General features: G+C 35.5%; 5 protein-coding genes across 6 annotated transcripts; all 5 read right to left on the reverse strand.

Annotated features, from left to right (window-relative positions):
- Positions 1–3,154: 3,154 nt before the first annotated feature.
- LOC18591797 (Putative AT-hook DNA-binding family protein) lies at positions 3,155–4,610 on the reverse strand. The gene has a single exon (XM_007018147.3). It carries the CDS (start codon positions 4,281–4,283, stop codon positions 3,357–3,359), a length of 927 nt encoding a protein of 308 aa, XP_007018209.2. The 5' UTR covers positions 4,284–4,610; the 3' UTR covers positions 3,155–3,356.
- A 4,719-nt stretch (positions 4,611–9,329) lies between these two features.
- LOC18591570 (Clathrin adaptor complexes medium subunit family protein) lies at positions 9,330–14,400 on the reverse strand. The gene is made up of 13 exons (XM_018125971.2): positions 14,237–14,400; positions 13,457–13,551; positions 12,977–13,180; positions 12,577–12,693; positions 12,343–12,471; positions 11,799–11,925; positions 11,076–11,179; positions 10,859–10,963; positions 10,549–10,643; positions 10,386–10,473; positions 10,214–10,274; positions 10,007–10,080; positions 9,330–9,663 (listed from the first exon to the last, which is right to left on the reverse strand). Exons 1-13 carry the CDS (start codon positions 14,292–14,294, stop codon positions 9,565–9,567), a joined length of 1,356 nt encoding a protein of 451 aa, XP_017981460.1. The 5' UTR covers positions 14,295–14,400; the 3' UTR covers positions 9,330–9,564.
- Positions 14,401–15,011: 611 nt separating this feature from the next.
- LOC18591799 (beta carbonic anhydrase 5, chloroplastic-like) lies at positions 15,012–18,184 on the reverse strand. The gene is made up of 10 exons (XM_007018149.3): positions 17,994–18,184; positions 17,771–17,907; positions 17,621–17,682; positions 16,933–17,091; positions 16,781–16,829; positions 16,528–16,641; positions 16,304–16,357; positions 15,702–15,784; positions 15,515–15,617; positions 15,012–15,410 (listed from the first exon to the last, which is right to left on the reverse strand). The coding sequence occupies exons 1-10, from the start codon at positions 18,007–18,009 to the stop codon at positions 15,210–15,212; spliced, it is 978 nt and encodes a 325-aa protein (XP_007018211.2). The 5' UTR covers positions 18,010–18,184; the 3' UTR covers positions 15,012–15,209.
- A 1,713-nt stretch (positions 18,185–19,897) lies between these two features.
- Positions 19,898–21,020, reverse strand: LOC108663062 (transcription factor bHLH30-like). 2 transcript variants are annotated; one of them, XM_018125597.2, is made up of 2 exons: positions 20,662–21,020; positions 19,898–20,573 (listed from the first exon to the last, which is right to left on the reverse strand). In XM_018125597.2, the coding sequence occupies exons 1-2, from the start codon at positions 20,872–20,874 to the stop codon at positions 20,082–20,084; spliced, it is 705 nt and encodes a 234-aa protein (XP_017981086.1). In that variant the 5' UTR covers positions 20,875–21,020; the 3' UTR covers positions 19,898–20,081. The 2 variants fall into 2 exon arrangements, with proteins under 2 accessions (XP_017981086.1, XP_017981087.1); XM_018125598.2 differs by having other exon boundaries at positions 20,674–21,018.
- Positions 21,021–23,017: 1,997 nt separating this feature from the next.
- LOC18591800 (uncharacterized) lies at positions 23,018–27,475 on the reverse strand. Its single transcript, XM_018126264.2, has 10 exons — positions 27,317–27,475; positions 27,175–27,230; positions 26,435–26,602; positions 26,218–26,309; positions 26,020–26,062; positions 25,847–25,903; positions 25,611–25,664; positions 24,399–24,509; positions 23,453–24,316; positions 23,018–23,350 (listed from the first exon to the last, which is right to left on the reverse strand). Exons 3-10 carry the CDS (start codon positions 26,597–26,599, stop codon positions 23,249–23,251), a joined length of 1,488 nt encoding a protein of 495 aa, XP_017981753.1. The 5' UTR covers positions 26,600–26,602; positions 27,175–27,230; positions 27,317–27,475; the 3' UTR covers positions 23,018–23,248.
- Between the last annotated feature and the right edge of the window lie 160 nt (positions 27,476–27,635).

Consider the following 27,635-nt stretch of genomic DNA (forward strand, 5'->3'; position numbering starts at 1 on the left):
ACCATCAAAAGACCGATTTGTCGTATTAGAGAAGAAGAAAAATATAACATGATTTTATGATAAATAATCATAACCAAGACCTGGCAGGCATGGAGGAGAACGCGTGGAATCAAGGGAAAGAAAGGTCAAATAAAGAGGCGCCAGGTTATGACGGTTTTTTTCCCCCACACTGTATTTAGATTGGCTGGCTGCCTTGCATAGTCTTGCCAGCCAACTCGGAAAAAAAGGTGAACACTACTATACTAGCCTCATTGAAATGAAGTTTCGAGTAACTCAGCCTTGGGGCATTGGCCTCCTAATTTTCATTTGGGCATTTGTTTCATTGCCTTTTAATCTTTTCAGGGTAGTGCATAAAATAGGAGGCAAACTTTATAGAGCTGTTAAGAAATAAGAGCAGTACGTATAGTAGCATTAATTGAAGTGCATCACTATCGTAGTAATGGACCATGTCAGCAATAGCATGATAAGGTAAGTTAATTGAACAACCCAATTCTTTGAAACTCCCTCTACACCTTCCTCCATCAATCCCACACCATCATCCATCAATCCCCCCCATTTCCTCTTCTCTCCCCTACCATTTTCTCTACAAAGATCGAGAAGCTAAAGAATAAGTATACTCAAATTCAAATACCCATTTTTCATGACTATCAAACGGGAAAAACAAAGGCATAGAGGAAGAACAAGAGGCAGAGACAATTTTTAGGTAAATGCTCTCGTTATTGAGTATGTTTATGAATGAACAAATGTTGTACAAGCGGTTGATGGAGTAAATTAAGAAGATCAACCTATATAGTTATTTGCAGGCTCCTCCAAAAGGAACCTATATATTAGGTAGTTGATTTTATCAACCTCCCTCATTAATAATTTTGTCAACTATTTAAGTACACGACACATACAAGCCAAGAAAACATACACCAACGGTACTGTACCCCCACAAAATTGGTATACGGCCGGAAAATCTCAATAGAATGATAAACTCTGATGAAGACTATTCTCAAACATGGAAAATCTCTTTTGAAAGATTCAAAATTTTCGTTGTAGCCTGTGAAATACAACTAATAAGTGTTTTTTTGTTTTGGTTGGGGGACCATAACATTGCTCTTTAACTTTAAAGGTATCAGTTTTTGTAGGTAGGATAGAAAGCAGTAAGTAAACAGAACCATTGAATTATCCTTTTTTTTAATGCTCTTAATTACTTATTTAGTAGTATTATCCATTTAATAAAGTAGACCAATTAAAAATTGGGCAGGAGTGTCGAAATAGTTAGAAAAAAGGAGTTAATTATCTATTAAAAGTTAAAACAAAAGATTAGCTGTTCAAAACAAGAGAAAATTAAAATGAAAGAAATAATAAGGGGAGAAAGGGGGAAAAATAACTGATATTATAATGCTTTTAGAAGATAATCTACTCTTGATCATTAACCCATTAATTGGAAACAAAAATCCTATTAATTGCTTGGATATATTGGGGAGAAAATAATTAAGCTTAATTGATAATGAAGACTAAATCAAGCTTTTTTGCTTTCTTTTTTATATTATTATTCTGCCATAGCATGATACATACTTCATAAAATCTCTTTTTTTTTTACAAGAGGTTAGAACATGATTTGAATTCTATGTAAAGGACAGAAATTGAAGCATGTAATATTTCTTTCTTTTTTTAAAAAAAAAACTGGGTCAGAAATTGAAGGAAACTGAAGTATTGCATTCCTAATTAATGCCCGTTAATTGTCCAGTCATTGAATACTTCTGACCCTGCATGATTGAGTCACTTGGCAAGAAGTTTACATTCCCTCTTTTTTTTTTTTTCTTAATAAAAAGTTTAGGAAAAAATAATTAAAAAAAGATGCTTATAAAATAAAGAAACAAGATACAAATGATGAGACATAAAAGTGAGGAATATTCTTAGGGAACTGCAAATTGTGGCCTAGGGAATGAATCATGTTATAAGTTTAGTATAATACGATAGCCTGTCTTCATTGTTTTTAATTAAAATAAATAAATAAAAGAAGAAGAAGAAAATTATAATAACCTGCCAGGAAAATGCAATTCATGTAATGCATGCGTAAGTATTTCCTCTATTCTATTTTGTACGAAAACATTAATAGATGATGGTGAAACCCTTAAAATTCAAGTATTAATGCCAAAACCCTTCCAATCATATAACCTGAAGGAACATTCAACTGATAAAGAAAAGAAAGAAAACCCGAAGAGGCAAACAATGATAAGAAACAATCTCCAACATAACTTTGAAGAAAGAGAAAAAAAAAAAACTGACAGGATCAGGCAATAAATGTCTTATCTCCATGAAATATGACCATTCAGGGCCAAACACAAGTGTCATTTAACTCGCTCGGGTGAGAAGCTGTTGACAGTAGACAGTAGGCAGCAGGGTAACCAGCAGCTCAAGAACCAAAGAGTTTACGGAGAGGAAAGCCATGAGCCCTGGCACCCCCAATCCCTGCTTTGCTTTCATCATGCCTTCTTTCTTTTTTTCCCATCGACGAAAAGATCCAATTAGAAAGAGACAAACCAAAGTACACAGATGATCAGAAAGAAAAAGAAAAAAAAAATAGTAAAGTGGGGTATGACTTGAGAGCTTTCAAGAGTGTATTGGGCAAAAGCAAAAACTCCAAACCCTCTTTTTTCGTCTTTCCTCCCTCCTCTTTTCCCTGTTAGACTGAAAAGAAAACTGGCAGGCATAACCCTAGCCATGTTTTCTTCTGGCACACGCTTTATCTAAATGAAGAAGGTAAAGAAAAGAGCCAAGGAAAAGATCAATCGAATCAGCATTTATCTTCAGCCAGTGGCTGCAGAAGAGTGCAGAGATATGTTGATCAGTTTCAAACTTCAAAGCAAAGCTCTCCCATTTGCAACCAAAATATCAAATAAATAAAATGGGAAAAGGCAGGCCACCGCAAAGAATTCGGCAAATATCTAACATGTAATAATAAACAGTGACGATGAAAGCAAACCAGTTTAACCAGTTTAACCAGAAGAACGTTAGATTTTGACGTATGACAATCCATACGCTCGTTAAAGAAGATTTTCCACGGCTTCACCTCTTAGCTCAAAGCCAGTGACTTTGCTCTATCAGCTCAAACCCATTCACATTTCATCCAGAATAAAAGATTAACTGCTAAATAGAAGATCAATTAACTTAAAATTTATAATTTAAGATTAAACAAAGATAATTAATGATCATATCATGACGAAATAAAACACTACATAACCCCAAAAAGAAAAACAAAGAAAGAGAAAAAAAAGATTAGATAACTCCCATTAATTCACAGTGCTCTCCAAAGAAATAAAATTAAAGAAAAGGAAAGAACTGAATAAACTACAACTTCGACCTCATTAGTAAGGCGGTGGGGGCGGTGGTGGTCTAGCAGTTGGAGCCCAAATCACATCTGACCCACCCAAATGACAACTATACATCGAAACCCCGCAAGAATCTACCCCACCACCGTGACCACTATCTCCACCGCCACCAGACAAAGGCGGCGACTGTCCTTCACCACCACCACCTGACGACACTGTATTCCTCGCTTCTTCTTCTCCTGGTAACCGATGATACGAAGGGTTGTTAAAAGTAGCAGCTACTATGAACACGGTGCCAGCTGCTACCAATGAGCCAGCTACGAACCCCCCAACGATCTGTCCTTGAGGACCCGCTAAAGAGATAGAGAACGTATTCGGCATGTGACACGACGTCGTTTGAGGTAGGAACGTGGCGGAGAGGGATAAGATGTCGAATCTGCCATGGAAAGTTATGGTAGCTCCCGGAGTCGTTGAAAGTTGACGGAGAGTTACGTTCGAAACGGTTCCAGATCCTGTAAGTACGCAGATGCCAATGTTTTTGCGACGAGAGAAACGGGAGATAGCTTCAACGATGTCGTTTCCTCCAGGGATTTCGAGAATGTAAGGACTCATGGCGGGCTCGGGTTCGCGAGTGATGATGACGGGTGGTTTCGGCTTGTTTTTGGAGCCTGGAGGACGGCCTCTTGGTCTTCGAATGACTTCGATGGTAGCTCCATCGCCACCGCTAGTACCGCCACCGCCACCACTAGGGAGAGTGGAGTTGTGGTTGGTGGTGGGGTCCTTGGTGGTAGGGGTGGTGGTGCGACTGGTGTCTTCAGAGTCAGGGGTTTGGGAATCGCGAGAGAGTTGGAAGTGATGAGAGAAAGGGTGGTTTTGGTGTTGGTGCTGTTGATGAGAGTGGTGGAGTTTAGAAAACATGTTGTTGGGGTTCTCATTTTTGGTTTCTACATATTCACCTTTCATGTTGTGCGGGGATTTGCTTTCTTTTTCTTTTTTTTTGAAATGGGCTCCTAAATTTTTTCTTTTTTCTATAAAAAAATATAAATTTCTTTGTCTATATGTATGATTGGTGCGATTTTGGATGTGAGATTTTGTAATAAAATAAGGGGAAAGAAATTGAAAAGGCAAGAAAAGAACAAGAGAAGCAACAAGATGGCATGGGAGGGGAGATGGGCTGTGGGGGAAGAAAAACTGTGAGGGATAGAGAGAGAAAGGAGGTGTAGAAAGAAGAGAGGTGTGGCGTTTGGATTTGTTTATAGGGGAATAATAAATGGGAACGGATGAGAGAGAGAGAGAGAAAGGGGAGATGGGAAATGGGGGAAGCGGCAGGTGGGTGAGCTTTGAAACCAAGTAAAGACTAATGGCGCCGCTGGTTGGAGGTAAAGTAGGGTCCACACATCCAACGAGAGAGAGAGAGATGCAAGAAATTGACAAAATGGGAAAGTATGGGACATTGGTTAGCTAAGTATTCCACCGCCTTTGTTTTTCTTCAAGTTTGAAAGGAGAGACAGAGAGAGAGGAGAAGAGTTTTGGCCTCTGGGTCCTCCCGACTTCCGACCGAGTGGATTGACAATGACTCCTTGATGTTCTTCTTTTGGGTCATGGGGGATGCCCTTCCTTTTTTTTCTTTTTATTTTTCCATTTTTTAAGCTCCATTCATTTGGGCTTACCACAATTTCTTCTTCCCTTCTTTCCTTTTTGGTTCATCTTTGTTTGATGTTTTATTGTCTCTACTGTTATGATAATAATGCTGTCCGCACCCGAGTGTCTAAGTCTACCTAGCCCAGACTGCTGTCTCTCTCTCTCTCTCTCTCTCTCACATAAAAATGTTGAAAATCTCAGCTCACTTACTTTGACAAGAAGGGGGTTACCTTCTCTATTCTCATGTGCTTAATATGTTAAAATGGAAATGGCGTTTCCTTTTGTTGTGTGGTGGGTAAATTGGGTATATGCATTAGCACTACTACATGACTCGATCCAAGGGAATTCAAGGCTTACAATCATTTTGCTTAAGAAGCACATTTTGGAATTTTATGCAAACCCCAAAAGTCAGAGAAGATTGCTATTCTTTTTTCTTTTTTGTTTTTTAAAAAAAAGAGAAATGTGAAAAGTAAATATCAAAAGTGGGCCCAAGGAAATCCTGTCGCGTGCTATATACCAAAACAATTAGCCTTCTCTTCTTTCACTGTTGTTGTAATTCAAGTGTAGGTTTGAGTACGCATACCGTATGTAGGGTTTGGTCCTGTGGGGTCTTTCTTAACAGTTACCTTTATTTGACTACATTTTCCTCTCACTTTCCCTTTTATGATTATTTCCTAAATTAAAGTAATATTATATATATATATATATATATATATATATATATATATCACAAAGTCAATTGAAATGCTATTTCTTTTCACTGTTAACTTGGATGATAAATTATTTATTTTTTAAATGTCACAAAATTGTAAGAAATAAAAGATTTTTTAATTTTTTTATAAATTTTACCCTTAAAGTAATATAAAAATTAAAAAATCTTACCTAAAATTAGTATTTTAATGAAACATAATATCCAAAAGAAAGGATTCCCATTTTTAAAAAATTACGTTAATAGGAGACATTCTAAAACAATAATATAAATATTTCATTGAGAATAAAAAGAGAAACCGAGGTTTAATTTAAATCTAAAAAATTATTCGCACTATATTTCTTAATCATTGTATTGCAAGAAACTACACATATAAAGTATATCATCTTTTATATATATATATATATAAGATCTTAAACTACATAAGAAAAGCAATTCTTTTACATCTTATAAACTCATTCATTAATCTCATAATTCCAATTGAAATCCCAAATCTTTAACACCCCGAATATCCCTTTAAAAATACGTTATTTATATCATTAAAAAACGAATTTTTTTTTAAAATACTATTTATGAGAATTGATGTATCGTCCGAAGAGAGAAAGAATGCAATTTCTTCTTTATTTTTTTATAAAAAAAAAAGTTTATAGTGGAAACAATGAATCTGACCATAGACTATTGATGTAGGTGGATAGAAGCAGCCGGGTTATTTACTAAAAAAAAAAAAAAAAAGGCAGCTGGGTGCCAAGATAAGGATTGCATAACAAGTTGAAGCTGATTGCCCAAGAATCTTAGTTGAAACTTACTCTTTTAAAGGATAAAGAACGTGCAGCTACGTAGCACCCACATGGAAAAGTATGGGAAAACTTGACAAGTTAGGCTACCCCATTCTATATGGTCCAAGTCATCATCCTTAATTTATTATAGCAACTCAGATTCGTTACTATATTTTGGGGAGCATCCCCGTCGTTACTTTTTTTCCTTGTTTCTTCCAATTTTTTTTTCTTCATTAATTTCCATATCTCTAACTAATTATTACCCATTTATGAGCATGATCCATTCTTATATTTGAACAAATTTTTGGATTATAAACTTTATAGACAATGAAACATTTTAAGTTGAGATAATAAAACAAGATTAGAGTTATTTTGTTGGTTTTTAAAGTATTCGACTATTCACGAATAGTATGCGTATTTTGATTATAATTTTATGAATTTATTTTTTTATTTTTGAGAAATGAAATTTATAGCAAAAGCTTTAGTCCAAAGCATGGGATAACTTTATGACGGACAAAGCAATGAAAGGATAAGGAAAAAAGCAGAATTTGCCTGTTTGAGTAACTAAAATCGAATAAGACATGTATGCAACAGCATCGGAAAGTAAAACATCAGCATAAATAAGGAAATATTGGCTTTGAAACAACAGATTTTAAAGACAAAGCAAAAGCCAAAAGGTGAAAGCTTGACTCAGACGTTGTAGTTCCCCTTCTGTGCTGATTGGTATAAAGTGTAAAGCAAATAAAAAAAATGTTATGCCTTCCCTGCTGCATAATGCCCTAATTAGCAATGGATTAACTTATAATTTTATCCATATTTAATTTCTTTTATTTTTTAAGACAAAAAAAAAAAACCCAAATTCTTTGTTATTTGCCGTACGTGTTTGACGCATTTGCAATCGGTTTCCAAGGGCGGCTTTCGTTTTTCCTATTATTTTATCATTTGACTTTGTTATAAAGGGGTGAGCGAATTGGTGGGAGGGAGAGAGAATGATGCGCGTTTTCCTTCACCGTTTAATGACACCGAAGAAAAATATTTACTTATCAATGAATAAAACACACAACAAGGATTGATAGTTAATAGCTGCCTTTGATGAGGCTTATTGAAAAAAAAAAGAAAGAAGCTGGATTAGCCACTAGGTTAATTAAATAGTTTTATAGAGTTGAAATATGCGTCATCTCAATCATCTAGGGCTCCTTTTAGTCATTTCCTCATTAATACAAAAGCGAAAGAAGTTACATGTCTTATCTATCTGATTAAATCAATTAAAAATAAGATATTTAATTTGATTTGTATAAGATAAAGTGTGAAAGTTAAAAAAATGTTTATTAAATCACGAGATAACACTTAAAATCAACTCATTTTTTACGAAGTCGATTTAGATTAACTAAGTAAAATAATAAACTTTAAAAGTTAAAGGAAATTTAGTGAAAATGTTTGTAGGAATAATGGAAAGTTTGGGGTACACATAAAAACACCAACAATGCTTTGTGTAGCTAGATAAATACAGCATCTAATTACAAAGCTTGGGTTGGCACCAAGAGAATCGAGAAAAAACTAAAGAAGAAAACAAAGGGTTGCCCACGTCAGAGGTGAGCTATTGCTTGAATAAAATAACGACATGAAATACCCAAGTGATGGACTAGTTTGACCGTTAAGTTTGTGTAATATAATAACATGGGGGAGGGGCATAATCAGAGTTGAAGCAGTTCTCTAGAGAATGATGGAATATTTTAGTTTTATTTTCATTTGACTATTCTTCGTATCATATTTTATTTTATTTAGGGAGTTTATAGGTGCCAAATTTGAGTTTTGACTATGGGAACATATTCTGTCAGAGAGTCTTGAACCGCGAAAAACATTCTACCCAGGACAGCTCTCATTGGTTACTTGGATTAAGTTGTCGGATGTGGAATTACTATAATTGAATAATACTAGCAACCAACAATGGAAAAAATTATCCAAAGAAATGCCTTAATGATGGCAAAGTAAGAATATTTTAAAGAAAAAAAGAATCAGATTACTAGATGGAAAAGCATTTGTTTTTGTCAAAATGAAGGTAATGGGTGCTCCGCGTGTCCTTAACTGATTGTATAATACAAGTTTAGGATAACTGACTTAGTGCAAATCCTGCTATTATAGGGATAATTCGGAGATTAAAGCCAAGCAGGAACAAAAAGGAGACACAGGTAACAAATAGTATTAGCCTCATTCCCTGAATCCCTGCGGAAGAAGGGGGGATGACACAGAAAAGAAAAAGGAAAGCGCACAATCATGGACTGACACTTGTCGACTAAAACATTTGGACTATGATATTGCAAGCACTGCCAGGGACTAGGTCCAGTAAAGAAACCCAACTTTTGCGGGTAGAAATTAGGCTTTCGAGCTTAAGCAAGAGAAAATGCTTGGTCCCTGGAGCTGATCTTGGTCTTTCAGGCTTCGACGAGAGCAGCCAGTTTCAGCCTTTAGAACGGGCAAACCTGGTTAAGGAAAGTCGGATATCTGGAAGTCGGGAAAGTTCAGCTTCAAAGACGAGGCACTTGGTGCGTAAGAGGTGGAATTTCCTGCGTAGGAAAATCAGAAAGAGGCTGTATGCAAGGTAATGAGGCAAGCATGCCTTTGCAAAAGCATGGAAAGTTTGTTTTCGTTTCTAACAGTAGAATGTTAATACCATGCAACATTTGCAGTAATTGCAAAAATAGGGTTGTTCAACGTTGGGTGAACAGCTCTATTCCAAGGAGTTGAAATATAATTTCCAAAAATTATTAAATTGGAACTAATTCTATCAAAGTTAATAGAAATTTCAATGCTTAACGTTCATTCAAATATTAGGCAGTAGACAGTAGATTACCTGTTGCTCTGATAGCATGGGTTCAGAAAGGCTTCTTAAATAACATATTTTACCAGTTGGAATTCTCTCATAACCAGCAGGGGAAAAAATTGTGCTAGATTTTCTATTCAACATCACTAATATACAAATTAGATAAATTTCACCAGATGATACAACTTGAAAATATGGTGTGATTCAGCAAAAAAGTATAATCTAGTTCAGAAAAATAAAGTGACACCAAGGAGCCGACATATATGAAACATACAAAAGAATGGAGATTCCACCATATCATATTCGAGCAACATATGAATTGGCCTGAGTAACATATCTCACCCATCGATATGGATTATAGGAACTAGATTTCTTTGCTATCTGCAAGTATTTCACCTGTATCAGGAGAGATTTTGATGTTAGGAATCTTTGAAGCACTTTGAAAATAGAATTAGGATTTAGAAACATTGCTGATACTTCAATCCTTGTTCTCTGTGCTATCAAACTGCTTGAATAAATGACTTCACTACTAAACAACAGCCCTTATATTGTTGACTTAAAATCATCTTAACAAAGCATTCTAGATGGCAAGAATAAAGATCTGGTAGATGATATAGCTTCTACATTTTAACCTCTTCCATCCCAGGCTTTATCATAGATCTGATAAAACTTTTGCTGTTATCAGCCAAAATATGGAGGTCTCAACCCACACTAGGCAACCAGCACTAAGTATCTTTACCTGAAGCCTTGACGCGTTATACATCGGTATTGTGAAAGTCATGCTAACTGGTCCAGCTTCCTTCGTGATGTTTGCTGAATTAAACCATAAATATTTCATCAATGAAAAATGAATTTAACACATTCTCAAATGAGCTTATCACATCAAGAAAGACAAAATTTAGAAAAAGAAATTCTTTTTAAATAATAAATTATGGATGATATGTACCATGTGATTCCTGTGAAAATGTCAGCTTTGCACGAAGTGTATGTTCCGATCCACCAACAATCTGCCAAGCATAGCAAAATCATGATTAAGACATCAAAAGGGAAAAAGCTATCACATAACCGAAAGTATTTGATGGTGAAAACTTCTCAAAGCATCTGTAAAATATTTTTACCTTCTTTAAACCCCATTCTAGTTTCTTGTTTGCTTCTTTGAAATCTGTTCTTTGCCCAACAGCTCCAGGTTCCACCTCAAAACTAGCTCTGAAAATTACCAAGTATAAAAGATGTAATCAACATAAAATTTACCAAGTATAAAAGATGGGAAAAGGAAAATACCTGGTAGTATATTTAGGAAGTGGCATCTGCACAACAACTGTGTTTGCGGTAATGTTCGAGGGGAACTCGGCGTGTACTTTAAGAATTACTTCTGCCTAAAATTTTAATAGCAAAGCATAAGTATAAATAAGTGAAGCAGGAAAATGCTCAATAATTTCAAATTTATTATAGAACTAAACGAATTCGTAAATAAAATAAGTTCTTTTCATCTCGTTAATATTTTAGGAAATATTACATGCTTATGGGTATGGAAAAAAAAGGATGTAATGAAACCATCATGATGTATGGAAGTCAAGAAATACAAGCTCACCTTAAGGTGTCCTGCTTCTTCAATTAAACAGTTAATACGAAAAGGAGGCTTGAATTCCTGCGTCATTCTGTAGTTCATGACAGGAAATTCACCATCTGGTGGTACCTGAAAGACAATAGCAGAATGAAAACATGTGCCTAAATGATGCAAAAAATATTTATAGTCCCTACAAATCTCTGCACAATGTTCTAGATGCTATCATCTAAGTTTCACTCACCAGAGCCAGAGTTCTGTCCATATCGAAACTATCAAGACGCACTGATTCATGAAAATTACAATCATCGAGTATCACTGGCCCTGCACCGGATGAACTCCTATAATCTGCCACAACAAGCGGACCCAGTAGAATGGCAAATCATTGGATTGATATAGTGGGTGAAAACGATATTGCCAAGAACATTCAAATCAAAGATAATAGTTGCAACATGTTAAAGTCGAGAATCATGGCTAAATATCATAGCACTCAAACAAGAAAATGAAACAATCCTCTTGAAACAACCTTAAAATAATAACTTCATCAAGCACAAAATCAATTACAATAATTCGCAATACTGCTTATTAAAAAATTACGCTGGATTGAAACAGTGGGTGAAAGGTAGATACAAAAAGTAGGTTAAATGATATTGCCAAGAAAATTCATATCAAAGACTATAGTTGCAACATGTTAAAATTGAGAATCATGGCTGAATCTCAGAACACTCAAACAAGAAAAGGAAATAATCCTCCCAAGCAACCTTAAAAAAAATAATTCATCAAGCACAAAAACTTGGCAATAGTGCTCATTAAAAAAATATACCTCACATGGCAACACAGATCTCATATATTAGAGCCTTCGTTTCAGTTAAATATTCGCGATGAAAACTTGAAGGCATCCTCTCTATAGAAAGATGATTCTCAAAAACAAAACTGTATAATTACTAAGAATGTGCGAAGGCAGTACCATAGACTGATCCCCCTCCTCTTCCTATGCTCAGGTCTTCATTAAGTGCTAACCGGATTTCTGGATTTCCTGTCAGATAACTTTTCATTTGAATAGTGCCATCAATCTCGGAAGTCAGTATATATCCCTGTTTAAAACATCATTGAATTGGTTAACTGTGGTTCATACAATTATGCACTACATCATGGGAGTCTGTTTATGTGTGGGACTGCAAACTTTTTGTTTAAAAACTTTATTAACTGCAAATAAACCACTGCAGAGAGAGAGAGAACTTTGAAAATGGGGAGAGAAAGAACAGAATGGTAGTTATTTAACTTAAGTTTATTCAAAAAGAGAGAGAGAATGGGAACAAATACGAAAAAACAAGCTACCAAATAAGATAATATTTCAACTCAGCCACAAATATTTAATGATGCCCAGTTGGCCTGACTCAACTCAACTAGTGATTGTATGCATTAGTATTAGATTATAAATGTCTGATGACTCGAAATTTTGTACAATTTAAAATGTTGAATCCAAATATAAAAAGAATGCAGTTACTCACGCTAGAGCTAAATGTGACACTGATTTTCTCAATTATATCCACAAAAATTTCCTCTCTCTTCCGACCTCCAGGCTCATTGGCTACAACAGACTTCGTAACTGCTGTCCCAGGCATTCTTTTGGATCCTTGCTGCATGCATCCAAATTTGAGAAATCAATTGCTTCACAAGTGCATGTCGATAAAAAAGAGAGTACCATTTATTTGAAGGTTAATAATCACGTAATCTCATCATACCATAAAGATGGCAGCAGGGCCAAGAGGTTGCAAACGCGCAGCATCAACCACTATTGGCTCATTAAACACATAGGACTTCAAAACTTCAGTAGATGTTGTTTGCACATAACCGAAGTCCTTTTGAAAAAAAAAAAACAGTAGGGAGGGTCAGTTTAAATCTTTTCTGAAGAACAGTGAATACTTCACCAGAGTAACAAAAGTTTAGCATATTTCATTGGAAGCAAAATAATTTTTCTAATGTAGAAATAAATTCTAAAATGCAGTCTATTATAAACTAATATTGACTTCTTGAGCTAACCCCTGATGCAATAATCCCTTCGTCGTTGGCTACGAGCAGCAGCTTTTCACAAAAAATAGTAAGAATATAGCACTGAAAAGTTTAGTATGAAAAGAAACTTACAATGACTTCGTCCAGCAACTCATACACAAGTACAAAATTTTTCCGCAGTGAATCTTCACTTAAAACCCCTAAATAATCTTTAATGACACGAGCAATCCTTTGCAGAAGTTCCAGGACAAGAGATGGTGACACATTAACCCTTGTGGTTGCAACAAACAACAGCCCAACAACCTTCACATGGAAGTAGTTCACACCATCCACATTCTATCGATCAAAAAGAAATATATAAAACAATTAGAGCATTGCATCAGCTTGGATACTATAATAATCAAGTAATAAAATATCCATCAGAAAATAAACGGGCCATTGAACCAAAAAATAGGAAGTGAATGAACCAATCGAGAAAATTTAACATATAAATAGGTATATGTACCATGTAGAGATAAAATACATAGATTACTCCATTAACGCAAAATCATTTGTTCCACCTGTATAAAAATATACTGCCTGAATTACATTCTTTAGTAAGATAATACCTACAAAGACAGGGGGTGCCTCCTCTTGTCCATCCTCTTTCCAAAACTTAACTTTACGGAAGAATATCTCTGCACTTCCTTTCGCTACTTCACCACGATCTGCAGTAACAATTGTTTATTAGTGTCAAGGCAAAAACAAGTCTTGGACTGTAAAAATCTTTCCCTTCAATAGAATCAAATCAAAGGAAAATATATACCTGCTAATCTTAATTATCTTGCATTAATCTACATGTTTAAGTGCCAATCATGAAAATTCATAAAAACGTCAAGAAATTTCCAGAGGCATCATGAATTTCATTATCCAGAAATCCTTATATAGTTTGCAAGGCCCATTATTCCTATTAATTTTACAGAAAGTTAACATGAAAAATCGATTCAAAGCTCAAATCATTCGTTTATCAATAGAGAAGCAATGACAGCTGATCCAAATGGACTTGAAAATTAAGGTTCGACAAGGGAAAGAAAAATAAAGGCAAAAAATGAGAGCTAAATCAGCAAAAATTATATATTGAAATGCAGCCTAGGAGAAGGATCGTTTTACATCATATATTTTTCTATCCAATTGAACTGAACAAGGATCGACTACGAATTAACCCAGATCTATAAACTCAATTATCGCGCAAATTATTGAGAAAAACTTAAAAGTAAAGGATCTGAATAGAAACCCTATATCGCGAGCTTTCAACGAGAAAAATATATAGCAAAAGGGAAAAATAAAAAAGAAATTGAAGTTTAGATCCAGAGAGAAAGTAAGAGGGGGAGAGTAGAAGAAGAGGGGACTGACAATCGCGAAAAACTATGTTATCGCCTCGCTGAGAGAGCACGAAGAACTGAGATATCATGATTTGGGCTTTCGACTCGTCTCCTCCCGGTTTTCTTTTCCCTGCAAATGCAGCTCTGTTTTAATTTGTCTTTGTGTTTGTGCAGCTTTGATGTTACCTTTCAAGTTGAGGTTTGTTTTCTTCTGTTTCTCTCTCCTTTTGCATGTGTTTTTAACCTCTTTTATGAATATTATACTTTGACCCCCTAAATGCCTTCAAAACTTAATTTACACCCCTAAGGTTTTAAACTTTATTTTTACCCCGGATGCATATGTAAGTATCAAAATTATACGTTTTATTTTAATTGCTTTAGGTTTAGGAGGGTGAGATGTAAGTTTCGGATTTAATTAAAACAATTTTGTTGAAATATATCATAAATTGAATAGTAAAATGTATTTAATTAAATTTAAAAAAATTATATTTTATATATACTGTTAATATATAAATATATTAATCATTAAATCAAACACCTTCACTTTCTTATTATATAAATTTAAAAGTTGAAAACTTTAAAAATAACTACTCCTAATTTTAAAAGCATTTGAATGACTTTTGAACTTTTACCTTTTGCATGTTTATAAAATAACACCATGTGATTAAGTGATAGTGTATAAACATTGTACATTAACAAAATTGAAAATGCAAGATTGATCATATTCACCTCAATATTTAACCTACACTGTCCAAATCTACCACCGATTCAATTCCACAATTACATAACTGAGTTCAAGATCGATCTAACAATTCCAAAATGCAATGTGGTTCAATTCATTTCCACAAAAATCTGTATTATAATGTGGCATAGTAGTGGTATAATTTTTTTGGTCTTATAACAATGATTAGTCCCTATGAAGATCTTCAAATCAATTTCATTTACATTTTCGATCTTTACGGGAAGGAAGATTTCCATCTATGATGGATACAAAGGCAAGACAATCAGCACCAAAGTTCTTGATCTTTGACTAAGAGCCTGGCCCCTTCTTCACCACTGCTTCCCTTGAAATCAAGCGTCCACTTCTCAAATGAACAATTCAGAAAATCATAGTATCCTCCATGAACAAAAAGCAGTCCTTCCCTCACCTTGTCTTCTATCCAGGAATATGTTAGCAAGTTCAGTAGTGAGCGGTTTATGGATTCCTGCAACAAAATTCAATGGAATCCTGATGTTGAATATAATCCCTCCATTAACATAGTTTCCGGTACAGAATTTTGAAATGATGATCTAAGAAGAGAGTGCTGACCTTCTCACAGAGTCTGCATTGTTGATCAAAGCTAAGGTGGTTTGCCGCAGCTTCTGTTCTGGACTTGGCAACTTTCCCTGTTGTAACCCAGCTTTTGATAAAACTGCTCAGAACAAAAACAAGCTCCAATGAGAAACCATAGCAGGAAATTTACCATGAGTAATTAAGAGGAGTTATGTATCGTCACCTTGAGTCTCCATCGTCTCGCATGCTCATAAGGGTTTGAATTCCTCCACAGCAACTGTGACCAATGATTAATATGTTTTCAACCTACTGATGGCAAAAACCATTTTTATATCCAAATTAAGCAAGTACATGGTATATCAGAGACACAGACATGGACAAAAGTTTGCTTCTGATCTACATTTTGAATTCATTCAGATCACGCAGCCCATTCAGAAGCAAGTAAATCAATGCTTCACAGGGAAAACCATTAAATTTTGCATCGAATCCTCCATTGTTAATGAATAAGCCTCCCAATCTGTTTAGACAATGAATGCTTCTTCTTCTCTTTTTATATGATTATATAGGTGGTGAGCATGCCCTCCTCCAACTCAAACCTGTTAAATACTAGTACTAGAGTTTTTCAATGGAGCATTTCCTACATTTTAAATTAAGCAACAGACCCAAATTAGAAATAACCAGAATTAAGCTTCATCATGGAAAAGGAAAAGTTGTTATGCCCGACAACTCAGCAGTTCCAACATGCATTGTTCATAAGCACATTCGAGGAAATTTTGTCGTACAGAAACAGAAAACGTGGTATGTATCTTGCAAATAATCACTTACTTCAAGAGTTTTTACTGCAAACTCAAGGGCAGCATTAGTTTCCGATGGTCCATTCTGGTGAACAGGAAAATAACGAACGGTGTTATATGTTGTGAAGAATAAGGCAGATTATATGCTTTCCATGCTTTGATATTTAGAAATCCATTAATGTCAGTTACAATTGAATATGATAAGGATATGGAGGAGAAGAGTTTTAGTAAAGTTAAGCACCATGGGCCAAATACCTCAAACGGAGGAACAAGATTTGCAACATTTCGAATCATGAAGGCCTCTCCAGGTCGAAATCCAAGAATCGTAGAAGGGCATACCCTGGAGTCTGCACAAGCAATTACCATGAACTGTTTTTGAACTTGTTAGTAATCGGTCAAGTTTGATAGACACAGTGAAACAGATAGTATCATACTAAAAACAGGATTATATATATAGAAAGCTTAGAAGAGAGTGATGGATAAGAGATAAAGAGAGTTCGCTTCTAACCTTGGGTGATTGAGCTTCTTTAAGGGTTTGAAAATGCTCCAATTCTTCCCTGCTTGAAAGGGAAAATTTACTAGGCATACAAAAAAAATAACCTTTTTTTTTTCACATGAAGGAAAACCTCATTTACAATCAGACTGCTAAGTGGTACTTACAAATATTTGTGCCTTTTAAAACTCAGAAATCTCTGTTTCAACTCATCAAACAAGTCCACCCTGACACCAGAATTATTCACATTCTGCACTTCAGAGCCAGCAAATTCGTGTAGAGCAAGGGAATTGCTTGAAACCTCCAACTGTGAAACTGGGGGCCTCCTGTAGATGGAGAAGGCTATGATTAAAGTAGGCAATGCAAAACTGAAAATACCAGGAAATTTAATGGAAAGAAGAACTATCCTACTGTAAGCAAAAGTTATAGATGCATTGATGCTGGCCGTGGAATTTCATCAATTGAAATCATCATCCAGGTTTTCTATTTTACAGGAGGGAAATAGGTGGGAATGGGAAGGATTGGAAAAGGAAAATTGGGTCCATATTAAATCAATCTAAAGCTTCAACGGTAGCAAAAATTTGCGGAATCAACTACTCTTTTGACGTATGGCACCGCCACCAACTGGCAACAAATAAGATGAAATTCTAAGAACACCAGTCCTCCTAACAAGGTCCATATTGCTTCCGTTCTTTACAGAGCTAAACTGGTTAAAGTGACCAACTGCTGAAACTATACACTGATCGTTCGGTTCAATCGGTGCTTGGACTCTTAACTGGACCAAGCACTGAATTTTAACATCTAATGACTAATCTCTTAGAATAACCAGAAAAACAGATTTCAGAAGTCAGATACCTATTGATCTGGGGTGAAGACGATGATCTTGATTGGGTGTCATCCACATCATTCAATCTCATCTATCCAAGTATATCAGTTAGAAAGAAAAACAGAAAAAATACGTACAACTTTTGCTGGGAAAAAGGACAAGCTGAAAAAGGAACGTACTGCCTTTGAACGAAGCCATTTCCTTGGGGAACTGCAAACAGAGTGATCAGTAAGATCAGAGAAATGTGAGCAATGAAAAGAGTCGACAGGTGCCCGCAATGGCCTTGTTGCTGATACAAGCAATCGAGCTTTGGATCCTGAATTTAACGTTTAGATGTCAGAAAATTAAACCTTCAATATAATCTGTTATCTCAATGTTTTCTAGGATAAAGATTATGCTTACGGATTAACCAGGCCATTTTTCTCCCGGCCTTTGTATTTACTACGGTTTAAACCACCTTAAGACACTTCATTGGCTTTTGTCTTTATTTCTCATAGGCATATCCATTGATCAGTTCTCCACATCATCTCGTAAAATTATTTTCCACTCAGTTTTTTTCTTCCAGGATTGCTGGCAGCTCGGATATCAAATACTAATATATTGGAAGATACTGGTATAATATTAAATAAATAATTGAGAGGGTGACGAAGACGTCCAAGGCATGCTTATCCAAACAAATCATACACCAATAGTTATCCAATCTTTATGGGATCTGAACAAGCAAAACCCTTCTTTTTCCCATTCGAAAACTTTGAAAATGCCAACTCAAAAACCAAAGTGAAAATGGTCCCCCTGTCCTTCAACTTCCGAGTTTATGGTCAACAGTCATGCAAAGCAACAAACTAGTGGCCTACATCCTTTCCCAAGCAACTGATGTTTGCGGTGAGCATATTGATAGATTTGGCGGTTTGGATCAAAAAGGTTATTTATTTTTAAAAAATTGATTAAAATTGATTAAGTATAAAAGGGGTTCAAATTAACTAAACATAAAATTAGTTTGATTGGTTTGATTTTGGATCAATAAATCAAAATTTTATTATTTTTTTATAAATTATATTATTAAAACTTATAAACTTTATCTATAATTATAAAATATATAAATAATTTAAACATAAAAAAACATGCATTTATTCTTTCACTCACATAATTATGTCTTTTTACATAAATCATCAAATTAATATTTGAGATTCAACATAACAAAAAGTTAAAAAAAATAAAATTAACATCCATAAGCATCCGAGCATTTGGTTCATTAGTTAATGTATAATCTCTCTATTTAAAGAGTAGGATTCGAATCCTCTCTTTTTCAATTATAAAAAAAAAAATTAACATCCATAAAATAAAACAAACACAAAACAAAATAAAATAATATTAAAAATAAAAAATACATTAGTAAACTCTACACTCATTAACAACGAAAATGAAATCTATAATCTCAATCTTTGACATCTCTAAAATGTATAAATAAAATAAAAAAAATTAACAAAATAATAAAATAAAAAATTATAATTACTTAATTCAACTTTTTCAATGCCTGTCATATCTCTTGTATCTATCAAGCACCCTACCAATTATGCTAAAAGATGATTCAGATGCAACTGTAGAGGTTGGAATCGCCAACATATCATGAGTTACTTGAACAAGGACAGATAACTTCTAATTATTAAGTTTCCACCACATCAAAACGTGAAAGGTATATATAATTTATAATTTCATATTAATGTAGATTTATAAATAAATAAAATTAATATTAAATTATTATGATTAAAATTTGTATATGTATATATAATAAATTAATATATTTTAAGTATATTATTAATTAAATTTATTATCAATTTTTTCTTAATATATATAGAAAATATTATATATATTAATATATATATATATATAATTAATTTGGTTTTTTAGTCGAATGGATCCAAAAATTTTAAAATCAAGAACCTATCAAAAAATCAATTGAATCAAATTGTTTTACTCCAATCATATTTAATTTGAGTGAATAATTAATCTAAATTGATTTTATTCACTTGTAATTAATATCATTTTTGTAACTAATTTAACCACAAAGCACTATATGAGGTTCACAATTTCACAATCAGGATCAAGTGTATTCCAATGTAACATTAATATACGAAGGTAATCAGTTCAAATTCAATCTATCATCTATCATACACATGAAAATATGATGTAATGTCAAACATTGTCAAATACGGGGAAAAAAAAGTTCAAAGCAATCTAATCGATCATATCCTAATATTAAAATGAATTGCAGATTCATATATGGACGACAACTGTCCAAAAAGGACTTTCTTACGTAAAGAGATCTCAAATTTTCATTTGCAATCAAACATTAAGAAAGTTTTTTTTTTTTTTACACATCATTCAAGCAACAATATCAGACTAACCTCGTTTTTCATTTGATTTTGTTTCCTATACAAAATATAAGTACATTGTACTAATTTACCTCTATCACATCAACAATATCAATTATCAAACACTGTCAACCAAAAACCCCGAGCCATTTTCGTTATCCGACCCAATAACCCGAGCCCGTTTACTCCCCTCCCCGTGCGCCAGGGCAGAAACCCGATTCGCCACCACATCCTTCAAAGCCCGTTCCAAGGGCCCAATCTCCTCAACATCGCCGCCCCACTGCATCACCACGACGCTCTTAGTTCGCCCACCAACCGTCGTCATCTCGGCCCGAACCACCCTAGCCTGAACCGACCTGATCACCCGATTTAAATCGTGGTTCAAACCGGGCCTATCCTCGCAACAGACTGTCGCCTTCAACAACTTCGCCTCCTTATCATAAAGGCTCAAAGCCGCCTCGTCGCGTTCCCCTGGAAACGGCCACGACTCAAGCTCCGGTTGGCTTTTACTGCAGCAACCGTCAACGTCACGTCGCGCTACGTCTTCTACTTGCCTCCTTAGCTCCCTCACGTGATGGACAACCTCCGCCAGCAACGAAGCTTTATCCGTCTGTTCAAAAGAAGCCAACAACTCAAAAAAAAAAAAAGAACAAATTAAATAACGTTAATGTAATAGAATACTTGTATTTTTTTTTTACTTGGTTAAGAACCTTGGTGGTGTTGGGGAGGAGAGAGCGGAGAGTGGAGAGGTGGGCGTTGATACGTTGCCTGCGTCTCCTTTCAGCCTCCTTGTGACTCTTACAGGCTTCCGTAGATTTTCTCTCCGACAAAGTCTTGATGGAATCCTCACCCTCCGTTAGGTTGAAGGGGCTATTGTTCTCAAACCCACAGAAACTTTTCAGAGGAAACATTTTTCTTTTCTTATGATATTATGGTGAAAACAAAAAGAAGCGTAGTAGAGGAGAGAAGAAGAAGAAGAAGAAGAAGAAGAAGAGAAGAGAGTGAAACGAGAACTGTAGTCTAGAAGAAGTGGAAGTGAAAGAAGAGAAGCACTTAGACAGGCACTTATTGGTATTTCTTTTTTAATTTTTTATTTTTTTAATCGATGATTATGGCTGTTAATAAAAGGTGAATTATCGTTCTCCGAGGTGGGATTTGGTTGGAGTAAAAAACAAAAACCAACAAGGGAATTTTAAAAGTTGGAACTAGTAAAAAACAGAATAATGGTCAAAACTCACTTAACTAGTAAATAAGCATGATTGGTAAGTAATTTTGACTGTTAATTGGCTTTGAAACTTTTACTGCCACCAGTTGAAATGAAGAAAGAGAAACGGGGTTTGGTGTGAAACAGAAACGGGACGTCTGGGTAATCATATCCAGTTGTAAGCTTAGCAACGGCGCATGAGTCACGGCGGCGCCGACAGCTTTTCCCCGAGGAGACGAATCAGGCAAATGATGATGCGGGCGACAATGTCATCGACTTCACTGCTTCACTTTCACACGCATTCCCCTGTTTTTTTTTCTTCTTTACTCTCCGCTGCTGCTACTCACTGCATTGTTTACTTCCACACGGTATTATCATTGTTATGATCAAAGCCTGCTTCTTGTTCGAAGCCATATCACTGTGTCAGTCAGGTTCGCAACTCGTTTTGAATTTGCTCTCAAAATGGGACAAAATCATACTAACTAACTTCATGTTATCTCTGAATTTGCTTTCAAAGCAATGAGTGAAAGTACGCTAATATGTTTTCTCAACGTGGTTATTTGCCCTGTAAAAGCCACACGAACCCTCCGGTTCTTGCCTATGTGTAGTGGATATATCAGTGACCAAAAATGGGACAAATTTTGTTTTTTAACCATGGAAATTTCAAGTGAAGAAGAGGGACTTCTGTAAAAAAGGCATGTGAGAGTGTTGGGTGGACCCCCACCAGATCCTGAACATTGCAGAAAGGTGAGATCAACATCTGATGCCAGCGACCCCGACAACATTGGCAAAGGGATTTCCTACATCTTAAACACTGTGAACATGACATTTCCTCGCTGCAATTGGCATGTTTCTAGGCCCCCGACTCATGTCTTGGCATAGACTGAAAATTCATTGCTACCACCGACTCTAGCAGCTAGCAATTCACAAATGGAGAACAGGCTTTCTTTTTCTACAAAAAGAATAGTAGTTTATATATATATATATATATATATATATGCATTTGTTAAAGCTTACTGAATACCTGACACATGGAGTACTTTGAGAAGTTCTTTTAAAAAACTATATTTCACATCAAAATATTTTGATTAATCTTTATATAATAAATGAATGAAAATATATTGTTACTGTTAAATAATTAATCTTGCAAACTATGGTGATACTGATAGTAGTAGTAATATCGAAGAGACATGCTGCATTTTGAGTTAATTAAAGCATGGGATTTCACCTAGAAGGAAAAACAACAGAAGATCCTGACTGATGGCAGGCAAATGGTCTAGCGTTCTTCCATATTCCACTGCCAAAGCCCCAAGGCTGTGTGGGACCAACGTCAGAAATGACAGTTTGACACCGTACCGGGAATACACCTCTTTCTTCTGGAAAAGCTGAAGTTCAAAGGTTAACGAAAGAAATGGAAACGAAAAGGGCAAAGCAAGATGTAAAGAGAGATGGGACGTTGGTTCCCATAGGCAGCAAAATGGAAGGTCCTTTAAAGGCAAAGCAGAAACTTGGAGCATTGTTCAAACTTACGGAAGGTCCAAAAAAGCTGCCTCCTTATTTAATTTTATGTGCAAGCAGTGCTCGTTTCGCTTTTTTCAAATTTGGTTGCCTTATAACCCATTTTCGCTTGTCCCTCCGTGCTTCGCTAGGAAAAGAGCAAAGCCGAGGCGCAGGCAAAAGCACAACAGGATGAGAGGGAAGAGTTTGAAAACATGGAGAGAAAAGTGAGAGAAAATGGGATGGAAAGTTCTTAATCTTTGTTCACAGATTGACATGGTAGGCTCTAGTTGCAATTGGGGGTAGCATCCATTTATCCGAATACTACTAATTAAGTTTCAATGAGAACTAAATTAAAACTGTTCTAAGGACTTCTGGTCATTGAATAGTATCACAAAATATTCAAGGATTTCAATGGGGGCAGCTGTAAATCTGCCTTGTGCTTATAGATGAACTAGAGTTTTGTACCATACAGTCGATAGCTCTGTCATTATGACATAAAAAGATTACTGCAACAGTAGCATGCCATCGGACATAATATTTTTGCAACTTGTCATGACAAACTTGGTTAAATCGAGTCCATTCTAATGGAATGGTGAACCAGACGGTGCAATCAAACCAAGACCTTGCATCACTCTCATCCTTCGGGCGCTTGACTTGGGAGATTTTCCTGGTGAAGTTCTCTCCTTGTAAATAAAATTAGATTAGAAAGTAAGTTTTTTTTGCTGGGACCAAAAAAGAAAAAAATACTTGTAGGAAGAATTGGGAAAAGAACTGAGTATACTCACAGAGCTTGGACCATTAGTCTTCTCCTTTGAAAGCTTATCTTGTTTAGGAGTTTGGAATTTTGTGCCATCAGAATCCAAACCATTTGGGTTCACCTTTTTCTGCTCTTCACCTTGCTTAGAAGTTTTGCTCCTTCTTCCTCCCTGAGAATTTGAAACTTCCTCGGCACTTCTATTATTTGACTTCATTTTCTTCTGCTCCCTATCCAGCTTACTGGTTTTTCTATTTGCTGTGCTGCTTGATGACCTGAGTTTTTTGTGTACACTGACTTGCTTGGGACTTTTGCTCTTCACTTCATCTTTGGCACTTTGTTTATCATTTGTAAGTTTCTTCTGTACCCCATCTTCCTTGGGTGCTTTGTTCTTAGCTTTTGCACTGTTGCTTGTGCTCTTTTGCCTGACTGTCTTGTGCATCTTCCCAGCTGGGACTTTTGCTGCCTGAAAAGCTCTTTTCCGAGTTGGCTTGCATTCTTTCTGCTCTCCATCTTGTTTGGAGCTTTGATGTTTTGCGCTTTCCTCCACAATTTGGTTATTTTTCCTCTGTTTCTTCTGCACCCTCTCTGGTTCATTGGCTTTATTCTTAGCTTGTTTATCAGTACTTGGGCTTTTTCGCTTGAGTTTCTGCTGAATCTCATCTTGATCAGAAGTCCTGGTCCTAGCTTTATCCTCAACATTTGATCCATTTTGCCCGGGATTCTTTCTTCTAGAAGGGCTATTTGGTTTGAGTTTCTTCACAAGCCTATCCTTTTTAGAAATTTTCCTATTTACCACATCCTCAGTGCTTGGCTCATTGGATTCAAGTTTCATTTTCACCCCATTTGATTCTCGAACTTTTTTATAAGGTGCCTCACCATCATTCACATCCTTCTGCAGAATAGTGGTATCAAGAGTATCAAACGCACATACAGATAACAAATTTGTCCAGCACTCAGAAAAAACCACTACTCACCAAACGCCTCCTAGCACTATGTCGCATGGTGCCTTTATTGCCCAAAACAGTGCCCATTGAATATTGGCCAAGATCAGCCTTCACTGCTTTTCTTTTCCTAGCAGTTGCAACCTGTATTAAGGTAGCATTTATTGGCAACCAGGCTTACATGTTACAGCCACTTGCCAAATAAGAGAAACTAAATACAGCTTAAAATTACAAGAATGTATGATGACAACTAAACTTAACAGGATTTGAGTCATCCCCCTGATTCCCTTTTACTTAATTTTGATTCAATTTATTCTTGCCTTTAGAAGCATCAGCTCTTTTATTTACTAGTCCAGGATATAGATTTTCATAATATCAAATGTCTATTTGTAGCAAAAAGGAGAAACATAATGGCCAAGATGTTAATTTGATAAACATGAGATTAAAACATCAAGTTACCACGAAAATTGGTAGTGAATATGGCAATCCTACGAATGTAATGTAAGGTCTCAAAAACACAGTTTAGCGTGCATCTTAATAATGCTGATTTCATCATGAGTCTAGACTCTAGAGGTAGTAACTTTATGGAGATTCTACAAGAAAAAGGCCTACTTATCTTCAAGGTATCTAATCTCTTTATATAATTTGGTGGGTGAGAAAGGAGATAGACATCAGTCCTTAGAAGTTGGAAGTTCTAAACAGTTCTTACCGTGTAAGAATTGCACACGTGAAGAACCAGTAGCTAAGTTACATGGGACTGCAAAAAGCACTTATTGAAGTGCACAGAAGTTTTCATTCTTAATCAAGACAATCTCAGTTTTGGCTCCAAAAAGAATTTTTAATACTAAACAGAGGCCAATAAACCAGCTAAGATTAGTTCATAAAACATTCTAAGTTGATTTTAGGAGATTGAATTATAACATTATCCTATGAGGTTCTTAATTTGTAAAAGCTCATAATATCAAAATCAGAAAGTGGAACTGATTTAACACATCAATATTTGGATGTAAATAATTCGACTGTCCATTCAGGTGACAAAAATAAAATCAGGCTTCTAAGGCTCTCTTGTTTGCTTCTGTAGTTTCTTTCAGGATAACCAAGCCAGTCAATTTGTATGCTATCCATCAGATATTAAAAGATCATTGCAATAAACGTTGTTCTATCATATTGTACAATTGCAGCACAATAAAGAATGTATTGGGGAATATGATCTGATTAGGAAAGAGCAAAATAAAGAAGGCTAACCAGTAGAATTAGATCCTTGGCTTTTGGTTTAATAGATTTCTTACGGAAGCAATCCTACAACCATATCCAAAATGATGGGAGAACCATAAAATCACAATCTTTAGGAGTAGTTTACTAACTATGACAGGCACCTCTGCCCTACTAAGAACCAGCTTAAAAATAACCCATAAAAAGAAGAGGGTTTTGATTGGTGAAAGGAAAAAATAAGGCAAGGGAGAGAAGAAGAAACCTATTACCTGCTCCAAAGATTTGTCAAAAATCTCACGGCAACTACCATTATTCTGCTGGAGAACCTGCCAGTATAGAGACAGCATGTCAAGATTATTACTAAAGCAATTGAATGCAATAACTATGCAGTCTAACACACGAGTGGTTGAACCACAAGATGGAACTACAGGATCAAACTTACCATTTTAAACTCAGGATAGTATTTCATAGGGTCTGCATATAAGCTGCAGTGGACATATGACACACTTCAATCCTTGCTCGTTTTTGATGACACAATTTAAATCCTTACAAGTTCTTAAAACTGGTAAAATCCATAACACAGTTTATCTTTCCTTCCTCTAAGAAACACAACAATCAAGCAAGGAAAGAGAGAACTGACTACTCATAGCTCCCATATAGACGCACAAGCACCTCTGCCTCTGATCTATTTCCGGGTTTACTGCTCCCATTAACACTGTTCTCATCAACAACCTGAAACAATATCAAGTTGATAAATAAAATCCACAGAACTGTGTCATTCTGTTGAAAAGGCTAATCAATTTCTAGAAGGCCGCATAAACAAGCTGCAAGACCAACTAACACTGCATTACGCATACCACTGCTGGCCACCACGAGTTTCCATGGAGCTTGACCCATATTAAGCCTCCTAGCGACACCTCCGCTTCCAACTGCAGGGCTGCGGATTCCTCCTCACCATCATTGTTATCATGAATTTCCGTACTTTTACCATTCGAAGCTTGTATTTGTTCTGATCTACACATAATCTGGTTTCAAAAGCCAGTATGTAAACGACATATCATACATGATCAATAGTTTACCATCATCAAAATTTGCCCCCAAAAAGTAAAACCCAAAAATATTCTTTTGATAGATTTCACGTAATGGGTCAAGTAAAACGCAAAAAAAGTCACTGTAATTGATTGTCTTTCCATATACACCACAGTTTCACTTTACATATCCAAATCCAACAGACTTCCAAGAAATGTTGATTCAAAAAGCAAAGGTTACCTCAACAAGGGTTAATAAATGTCATAAATTAACTCTAAGAAGTGATTATATAAGCAAATTTTGACAGACACTGGAAACGGGATTCCATCTTTACCCCTCGTTTGGTTAGCAGGAAAAGAGAAGAAAGTGAAGTGAAAGAGAATTTAAGAATATATCTTTTTCTGTCTTAAACCAAGTAAAAACCAAGATTTCAGCTATTTTTTCCTACATCTTCTCAGTAACCGAAGTTGCATATGCAAAAAAATAGGGAAAAAAAAGGAAAATGATAAAAAAAAAAAAACAAAGATAAAGGCAAAAGGAAATGTAAAGATCAAACGGAAGAACTTACAGTTTTGGAAAGAACAAGAATGGAGCTGGTCCAAGAAGAGAAGAGAGCCAGTAGCTCTGATGCAAATGAAATAAATTAAAAAAAATTAATAGCGAGTGAATGGAAAGAGTAATGAGAGAGATTCTCGAAAGAACCCAATCACCTTCTTTGGGTAGTTGCTTGGTCCAAGTGACTTGATGACTCTACAGCCTAGCCTCCATTGCCTTTCTCACTCGAAGCTTCCTTTCAGGTTTTTTCTTTTTAAAAAAAAAAAACCTTTCAGGCAACTTTATTTATGGCAGCTTTATTTATGTCTTTTTTTGGTTGGTGCTCGCAAGGGATTGCGAGTTTTCTATTTTGTAAGGCAGCGTTTGGTTCGCACCATGAAAAAAAATTACATTTCGAAATCTATCTTTAATTTTGAAGACAACGTCATTTAGTTCGTCAGACATATTTAAATTTGGGTATTTAAGGCATAATTT

The sequence above is a fragment of the Theobroma cacao genome, chromosome 8 (assembly GCF_053813885.1).
Source record: "Theobroma cacao isolate CCN51 chromosome 8, ASM5381388v1, whole genome shotgun sequence".
NCBI lineage: Eukaryota > Viridiplantae > Streptophyta > Magnoliopsida > Malvales > Malvaceae > Theobroma > Theobroma cacao.

Excerpts from the sequence above, each read along its gene's own strand:
- LOC18591797 (XM_007018147.3), bottom strand. The coding sequence starts at position 4,283 with ATGAAAGGTGAATATGTAGAAACCAAAAATGAGAACCCCAACAACATG.
- LOC18591800 (XM_018126264.2), bottom strand. The coding sequence starts at position 26,599 with ATGTGTAGATCAGAACAAATACAAGCTTCGAATGGTAAAAGTACGGAA. Across the intron at positions 26,063-26,217 it reads CTATATGGGAGCTATGAGTA|CTTATATGCAGACCCTATGA; the intron begins GTCAGTTCTCTC and ends TGTCCACTGCAG. Across the intron at positions 25,904-26,019 it reads ACTATCCTGAGTTTAAAATG|GTTCTCCAGCAGAATAATGG; the intron begins GTAAGTTTGATC and ends CTATACTGGCAG.
- LOC108663062 (XM_018125597.2), bottom strand. The coding sequence starts at position 20,874 with ATGTTTCCTCTGAAAAGTTTCTGTGGGTTTGAGAACAATAGCCCCTTC. Across the intron at positions 20,574-20,661 it reads CCACCAAGGTTCTTAACCAA|ACGGATAAAGCTTCGTTGCT; the intron begins GTAAAAAAAAAA and ends TCTTTTGAACAG.
- LOC18591799 (XM_007018149.3), bottom strand. Across the intron at positions 15,785-16,303 it reads TTGCAGTAAAAACTCTTGAA|GTTGAAAACATATTAATCAT; the intron begins GTAAGTGATTAT and ends TGCCATCAGTAG. Across the intron at positions 15,618-15,701 it reads CGAGACGATGGAGACTCAAG|TTTTATCAAAAGCTGGGTTA; the intron begins GTGACGATACAT and ends TGTTCTGAGCAG.
- LOC18591570 (XM_018125971.2), bottom strand. The coding sequence starts at position 14,294 with ATGATATCTCAGTTCTTCGTGCTCTCTCAGCGAGGCGATAACATAGTT. Across the intron at positions 13,181-13,456 it reads AGGAGGCACCCCCTGTCTTT|AATGTGGATGGTGTGAACTA; the intron begins GTAGGTATTATC and ends TTTGATCGATAG. Across the intron at positions 10,081-10,213 it reads ATTTTCACAGGAATCACATG|CAAACATCACGAAGGAAGCT; the intron begins GTACATATCATC and ends GGTTTAATTCAG.